General features: G+C 26.0%; 1 protein-coding gene across 1 annotated transcript; it reads right to left on the reverse strand.

Annotated features, from left to right (window-relative positions):
• Positions 1–921: 921 nt before the first annotated feature.
• LOC130801002 (WRKY transcription factor 72A-like) lies at positions 922–8,368 on the reverse strand. Its single transcript, XM_057664751.1, has 5 exons — positions 8,295–8,368; positions 8,095–8,175; positions 4,078–4,656; positions 3,038–3,151; positions 922–1,767 (listed from the first exon to the last, which is right to left on the reverse strand). Exons 1-5 carry the CDS (start codon positions 8,364–8,366, stop codon positions 922–924), a joined length of 1,692 nt encoding a protein of 563 aa, XP_057520734.1. The 5' UTR covers positions 8,367–8,368.
• Between the last annotated feature and the right edge of the window lie 692 nt (positions 8,369–9,060).

Consider the following 9,060-nt stretch of genomic DNA (forward strand, 5'->3'; position numbering starts at 1 on the left):
TATATATATATATATATATATATATATATATATATATATATATATATATATATATATATATATATATATGGGTTCATAGGTTGAATTTGGGTTGAATCTAGATCTTAAACGTGTGGACCCGGACTCGAACCCTTTGGTTAAGGACCCAGATTCGACCTTGACCCATTCGGTCCATAAATAGGTGGGTCCGAACCCTTAATTAGGGTTGGGTCGGGTCCTGGAGCCTAAGTCTAGGGTTTAGGACCCATGTCCATCCCTAATTGAGGTAGAATAGTTGGTTGGAGTCTTACCTAATATATCTATAGTCATATGTTTAAATCCTATTAGTTACATTTTTTCCTTTTTCTTATCTATTTCCAAAGCAACTCTTTAATTTTCAAATATGTTCTCTTACATCATTTAATTTTTTACACATTCATCAAACATCAATTTTCACTAACTTAAAAATAATCAAAATTTGATATATTTCTAAGTTTTCATTTCTTCAAACTTTTACTCTTTTTAATATTAGCCATCAATCTATTACTATTATTCTCTTCCATTTTAATATTAGAGATAAAAATTTAATTTTTGATAACTTAATTTAAGTTATTTTTATAAAATCAATATTAAGAAAATTAGAAATTGTGTTGAGTTTAATTTTATTCTAGTACTTAAAATTAAAATTGTGTTGAGTCTTAATTTTGATTTAAAAAAATTCTATCTTTTTAATTATGAATGGCTTCAATTTTAGAACTTTATGAAAATAATATAGGGCCTCAGAATTGTTTCTTTCGAATTATCAGAGTAATCTATAAGCTTCTATTTCATTGATTTTAATATGGCATGCATGTTTTATGTTACAACTTACAAATGACCAATTAATGATGGAAAAAAAAGAATTAAGTTCTTAAATTAGGTTTGATATATCACAATAAATACTCAATCTAGTCTCTCTCTAGGATCTGATGAAGAAGAGCTTTTAGACAAAGAAAACGGTAATTGAGGTTGTAGTAGCATGTTATAACCTCCTCCTGCAGGCTGAGAATTGTTAGTGGTCCCCACCATTGATGAAATTGCAGCAGCTACTGCAGACTGGAAACTTGGGTCTGAAGTAAGTACTTTAGTTAAAGTCTCTGTTAGAAACTGTTGAGAAGAGGAAGAAGAAGAAGAAGTTGTAGTAGTATTTGCAATGTGTTTGATTTTTTCTAAATAATTAGTTTGTTCGAAAGTGGGTTTTGTTCCAAAGTTTATGGAACCAATACTAGGTAGTGGTTTATTATTATTTAATGGAAATAATGTAGAATAATTTAGATGGGTATTATTAGAATTAGAATTACTCCAAGCTAAAGGAAAAGTAGGTTCAACTTGAGAAGAAGAGAAATCAAGACTTGTTGAAGAAGAGAAATTGGTTAATAATGGAGTATTATTATGGTGGTGTTTGTTGAAATGGGAAGAAGGATGAGTAGAAGTGAGGTCTAAGGTGATGGTAGGGGGTGTAGGAGAAGAAGAAGAAGAGGGTATGTTGAATTGGGTATTTGATCTTGAATTGTTGTTATTGTGATAAAGTGTAAAGTTGAGTCCATTGAGGTTGGTGGTGGTCATTATTAAGGGTGCAGAAGAAGAGGTGAGAAGGTTAGTATGTGAGGAGGAAGAACCAGATAAAAGGATGGAGGCGGCGGCCGAGGTGGTGGAAGCCATGGCGGTTGCTGATATTGGTAGTGGGTGGTTGTGTGTGCCTTCATAGGTTGTTATCAAAATTGACATGTCTGATGAACATCTTTGCACCTGCAAAAGATGGAAATACATTTAGTTTTGCACAGTTTTTAATGCAAATTTTTAAACTTTAATATCTCCAAATACACATTATAAAAAATACTCAATAAAAAAGTATACATTAAGACGAATCTAACGAGACCTCACATGGATATATTTTATCTTCTAAATATGTGTCAAAAATATTAATTAAATTTCTCTCTCCTTAAAATGGAATATTCCAAATGAGAAGAACAGTAGAGAACGGAAGGAGTACCAATTAGAGTTTAATTAGGGTATATGGAGATATACTACTTTTATATGATACTAGTATAGAAATTCATGCAATCCACGAATTTATGAATATAAATTTATATAAAAGTATAACTTCAAACATTAATGCAAGTATATATTATTGCGATTAAAAATTTATCAAGTAATGATTTCTTTAAAGTAAAAATTAGGTTAGGTATATAAAAATGCTACAATAAGTTAGTAGTATGAATATTTTATCTAATTTAGCTTCAATTTAAAAAAAAATCAGATTCTAAATTAGGTAAATCAACTATCATTCATTATAATAATTTCATTTGTCAAGGCAATCTAAAAATGACATTTGTTATTTTTTAACATTTTTATTAGTATGTATATGATGACTTATGAGCATCCACAAAATGGATTAGTTAGATATAATCAAAAGTATTATATGGTTTTGAATCATCTAAATATATATATTTGTGTGTGGGACTTTAATTTATATGTTTAGTATACTTTATAAAAATCAAAATAAATTGACAAAAAAGAATTCTTGTGGGTTAGTTATAACATTATATGATCTATTGGTTTATTTAGTTAATTTTAATTTTTTGAGATTTAGGTTTTTGCACTATAATATTGTTTCAATCGATTCATTTTTGAGTCAGATTATTGTTAGTTTCATATATATATATTACGTTCAATTTATTTGTCATCACCCTCTAAATCAACATTCATGCTTTTACATTTCATCAATATTATCCAATTTAATAAAAAAAATTAAAAAATTACAGATATCATCTTCTTAGAGTTTCGCTAGGATACTAGCAATTTACATGGCAAATAAAAAAGAAATAACTTTTTATAATTTAATTTAAAATATGTCCTAGATATGGAGTAATAGCTAGAGACATCTCACAATTGGTGTGCTCCTAGCTAGAAAGCCATGTGATTGCATATGTATAACGTATGTATTTAATATTTTTTGCTATATTTCAAAAAAAATCAATTAATTACAAAAATTAACAGAAAAAAGAAAATTACTCACTTGTTTTCTTACTGGACATAACGGTGCAACAGTGCAACGATAATATGCACGTGGACATGGATTTCCTTTGGCTATTTTCTGCCCATATTTCCTCCATTGACAACCATCATTCATCTACATGTATTACATTAAACAAATAATCATAATTTAACTCTAACTAATCAAAAATATTTACTTATAAAGTACTATATTACATAACGAATGATATAGCTAAATATATCATGAGACTCCAAACTACTCCGATTATTCCTTAAAGTTGTTTCTATTTGTTATTTTGGGTTGTTCAATTTGTTGTTACCATAGAGAATTTTTCTATTTATATCACAAATTTTACATAAAACTAACCTTGTCTATCTTCATTTAAATATTTTAATAATGCTTAATGATGATGATTTATGCATATCTTTCATTGACTTCATTTTAACATTTTTATATTGATTATGAACTTCAAATATTTCCTACTAACTTTATAAAAATATCTTTTAATAGTAGTCGTTCCAAGATTTTTTTCTACTAACTTTTTTTAATATCCCTATTTTTCCTACATTAATTTACTATATAACAAGATGATCTATCCAGCATCTAAAATATTTCATTTATCTTAATTCTCGTAAATATTCATTATGGGAATTTCTTTAAGGACGAAACGGAGGGAGTTTAACATATCCCGGGTCCAACCACCAACTTAAACTTTTTGTTGATTTGATTCCTTGACATTCATAGTCGACCATATACTTGTATACAATAAGTATAAAAAACATATTTCCTCCATTCTGAAATATTTGCTACATTATGACCATTCTTTTCTTTTTTTATGTTTTTTCTTTTTTTTATTTTATATTGACACTAGTCATCGTTCTAACTTATTTTATATTTGATGGCTGATGTGTAAGAAAATTGAATTTTTTAATTGCATACTTTAATTATATTAAATTTTTTATGATATATAAGTTAGGATGCATATAATTCAATATATAAATAATTAAATTAGCAGGCCTAATAACTAATGCAGTAAATATAGTGAAACTTTTAAATCTTACCGTAGGCGTGTCACATCTTGCTCTTACAGAAACCCTAGCTCTTTTTGTATTACTTCCTTGTGAGGATTCATCCAACTCTTTTACATCATCCTCTTTCCCAGTCGTCAAAACCTTACTTGGTGGACAAGTTTCATCCATACCGTCTCCTTTAGCATCATTTTCCATATCCGTACTTTTTTCTGAACCCTGATCTGATAAATTTATGGGACCTTTAAAATCAAGTCCAAGGGAAAGTCCATCACTCATTAACTTTGCTTCTTCTTTCACTAATAATGTGCTAGAAGTGCTACTATGATCATTATGATCTAATTTCTTTCGCTTTTTATTATTATTAATATTTGGAATTTGTAACCCTAAGCAAAGAGAAACTTCTGGTTCTTCTTTTTGAATTTGGGATTCTTCGATTGTTTGGGATTTGTTTTCTGATAGTGTGGAAGGTGATTCATCACGTTGAAGGATAAAGAATCGCATTTGCAATGATTTATAATCATTTTCTATTTTTTGCAGCATCTTCTTTAGTCTTTCATTCTCCTTTTTCACTTCTATCATCTCTCCTCTTGTTGTTTCTAGCTCATCATCCTGAATATAATTATTAGGACAAGTAAAAAATGTTAATCATTAAATTAAGGTTTCCATATAAGAAATATTCTTAGATCTTTTTGAATCGAGGGACTCTTTAGTCGCGTTCTTCTTTATGGGTATGAGTTGCCTCCTTTTTTTCCTCTCTAAACTCTGATCCTAGTTTTCTATGGGCGGAATACACTTGGTAATAGATATGATGACGATGATATCAAAAATATTCTTATGAGACAGATTCACATAACGTATCAAGATAAGTTTGAATTTTTTAGATGGTCAAGCATTGGAGATATTATTTTATTAAATAATAAAATTAATAAAAAAAACTATCATAAACATTATAAAAGTATAAAAAATAAAGTTAATGAAATAAATATAAGAGCCATAACAAACATAAAAATATGCCATAATAAAGCTAGTCAAAACATGTGAGTATCATAAGTAATATATGATAATATACATAATTTGGTGAAAAATATGTGGAGACTATAAAAATTTAATTAAAAATATTAAAATTATTGGCTTCTAAGGCTTATTATGTCTAATAAATGTGATAGATAAAAAGATTCTGTAAAATTAATACACATGACAAAACTCTCAAAACATATCATTTGTTATTTTCCATCAAAATTATAATGTTGATACAATGGTTTATATTATAAAAGATATCCATAGCTCTATAAAATAGATTATATTTTACAATCAAAATATTGTACTTGTAAAATAGTTGATAAACCAAATCATGAATCTCTATGTAAAGATTTTAATTAGTTATACATATTTTATGTGATAAAATCTTATTAAAAACTTACCTTTAATACTTAAAATCATATTTAATGTAATAAAATATTTTTAAATATCACACAAGCAAATTTTAACATGTAAAAATAATTTATTTGGCAAAGCTCTATAAATTCACTATTTGAAAATTTCCAATTTTAATTTTTTTATAGTATTGCATCATTGTTTTATTATTATTATATCGTTTACTAAATGTTAATGGAAGCATTTATGATTGATAATGATAATATATATGTTGTTCAACAATTATTTTATCTACAAATCAATACTCCGTGCGCACGGGTGTCAATGTTATGTCAATAATCATTTATAATTTAAAATCATAAAAAATATTTTTATATCAATATGTATTTAGATGAACCAAATAAGATTTTATCTTACTATTTTTTTCTGATACTTAAAGAATATTATTTGATAAATAGTGGAAATAGCAACTAATTCTAACCAAAAGTATTTATTCATTTTACAAAAGTTGATTATTTTAATTTGGACAAGGAGATTTATAGGTATGTAAGTGAAGAGAGGGAAATTGATCTTCTTGTGATGAGAGTGGAACCACTATTACAAGTAATTTGAGGATAAAGATTTAAGGAAAGCTTCAACCACTATTGAATCTCATTATTTTGATTTGAATATAATCCTTTAATCATCTACTAATTAAGAAATATTAATTGACTAAAAATAAAATATTTAAGTTTGCAAATAAGTACTAAACAATTTATAAATTTAACACAAATCAAATGTTATTCAATAATATCAAACTTAATATGGAACTTTGATTATTTTGTATTTTATGTTATACTACTACAGTATCCAGTGCAACGCACAGAGTTTTTAATACTTACATATATAAAAATATGATTCTTTTAATTATTTCTTAGTGAATTGATATAATGCCTATAATTTCATGTAAAAAGTTAGTACCCATAAATAATTTTATCTTTTTCAGTTTCATGTAGAAATTTAATACCCATAATTATTTATAAGTGATTTGAATATATTTCTCAATAAAATAAGAATATAGAATTGAATGTACGAATGTAGAATAAAAGCATGATTTTTTATGGTAGAAAATATGTTAAATAGTGTTGAAATTCAATATGAAGAGTCATTTCTATTTAAAATTTTTCAAAATCAAATTTTTGAGTAAAGGGTTATTTTAAAAATATTGAAGTTCTCATAATTACCTTAGAAATGACAACAAAGGGATTATATTAAAAAAAAATAAAATTAAACCAAATCAATTTTATTTACGTATTTGAGGAAAAACAAAGAAGAGAATCCGATTTTATTTCACTTGGAATAAATACTACTTTTCGCTGTTTTCATTTTTGATTCTCACCAACTTTTCTAATCTCTCAATTTACCATATAATTTTAAAAGAATTAAGTGTAAAGTGAAGAAGGTTAAGTAATCATTTTATTTCCTTTCATCTCGATAATAATGAGTAGGGTCCCTTTTCAACAATTGAAACCAAAACAAATTCAATTCCTTTCATCTTTTACATTTAAAATTCATTTCAAATTTCAATAATCATTATCATCAAGTGTATCCCGCCAATAAAATTTAATGTCAAACAAAAGATTTAGTAAATTCTTAATTACGTAAAAATAATTTATAATGGAAAAAGCTAAAAACAAAGAATCAGACGCTCACAATAAAACAAAATGCTTACATCAAGGATGCATAAGTCAAAGGTGGACTTTTCTGCATATATAGTAGCTAATATAAGAGCATAAAACGCAATCTTACGGCCGACTTTTACTTTTAGATTTTGGCACTTACTAATAGGATATATTACTTTCTTCCTTTTATTTTACTCACTATTATAGACTACACAAAACTATGAAATTTATGAAATGAGTATCTTTATATTAAAAATATCATTATATTTGTAAAGAGATTTGTTTAAAAGTTAATGAGTATGAGATAGGAAAAAAACATAAACAAAATAAATAAGATAAGGGTAAAAAAATTTGAAAAATAGTAATATGTCGTAAGGAATTTGAAACGTTTAAATTAGAAAATTAAAACAAGTTTGATGAAATCGAGAAAATACTAAAATAACATCATAACTTTCTCATGTAAAAGATTAAAATCTTTTGTTTAGTATGCTAAAGATGAGGTGCTTCCTTTTTATATTATTTTCTACAAATAAAATATAAGATATAAAATACACGTTATTACCCATTTGTATATGATATATTTTGAGACTTTAATTATATATATTTTGTAACATTATAAGCATATATAGCTTATTTAAATTGAATTGCCAGATAAATTCAAAAAAAAAATTATTATCAAAACGCCCTTTATAAGGGGATTATTTAGTATATTTAGTCCAATGTGAAAAAACGTACTCCATATAATTAGATAAAAGAATTTTGAAACATCATCTTTAACTTTTTATTGAGATGGTATTTGAGTGTATAATTTATATGATCATACAATTGATAATGAAACTATCATGAACGGATAAAATATTAAGGAATCAACTCAATAAAAAGGTTTTAATATATGTTATATACTGTAACACGTGATAAATTTGAAAATTATTCCATATAGAAATAGAAAAAAAAAACAAAATTAAAAAGTAAACAAGAAAAAAATTGAAATGGCAATAAATTAATTCTTTACCTCTTGGCCAATACTGAGATTAGTTCCTTGCTTAGAGGAAGATGATGATTTGGACGTCTTTTCCTCATCTTTAATTACTTCCTGAAACAAATTAATTAAAGAAGCAAAATTGATTATTAGTTCTTAGTAAGTATCATTTTTAGACAGATTAATGATAAAAAAAAGATATAAAAGATGAGATTAATCAAGAATTAAATTACCTTAATTACTTTGTCTTCTTCTTTGGTTTCAGCACTACAACAAGAAGTCTCTGCATGAGGGTTCATATCCATTTCTAAGGCTATCCAATTAATTTCTATCTTCTAAAACAAAATACTTTGTCTTTCTTATAGAAACTGCCAAACATTGACTTCTTATTATAATAATAATTAAAATTTTCTTAGCTTGTTTCTTTCCATTACACAACCATACAGATATATAAGTACGTCAATTTGCCAACTAACCCTAGTAAAATACTTCATATTTTTTAAATATCTATGAATATAAGATTATTATAATAGAAGGTAGATCGATTTCAACTATATGTCGTTAATTTATAATCCAACCCTTTTGAAATAATTAGACTTCATCTATTCAAAGTTTTATTCAAATTTGAGCTAAAATACAATAATTTCCTAAGTAAACATAGAGTCGCTACCATTGTTTATTATCAAATCTCGATTCTAATTTATGATTCTACAATCTAAAACTAAACAAGTGATCTGATCATAGATAGAATTGTAATGTTAGTAGGATTTTACATCGTAATTGGAATACAATTTCGAGTATTAGAATCAAAACCTGATTCTACAATCCAACAAATAATTTTTGTCGTTTATAATTAATTTTTCTTATTCACTATCTTTTAGTAATTCATTTCACATGCAGATTGAAGTTTATTTGTAGAATTCTGATCCTTTAATATGAAGTAAAATTCTGATCCTAATAATCATGGGTATGATGTACTATTTTTGAAAATTGTTAGTT

This window comes from Amaranthus tricolor, chromosome 15 (assembly GCF_026212465.1).
Source record: "Amaranthus tricolor cultivar Red isolate AtriRed21 chromosome 15, ASM2621246v1, whole genome shotgun sequence".
Classification (NCBI taxonomy): domain Eukaryota; kingdom Viridiplantae; phylum Streptophyta; class Magnoliopsida; order Caryophyllales; family Amaranthaceae; genus Amaranthus; species Amaranthus tricolor.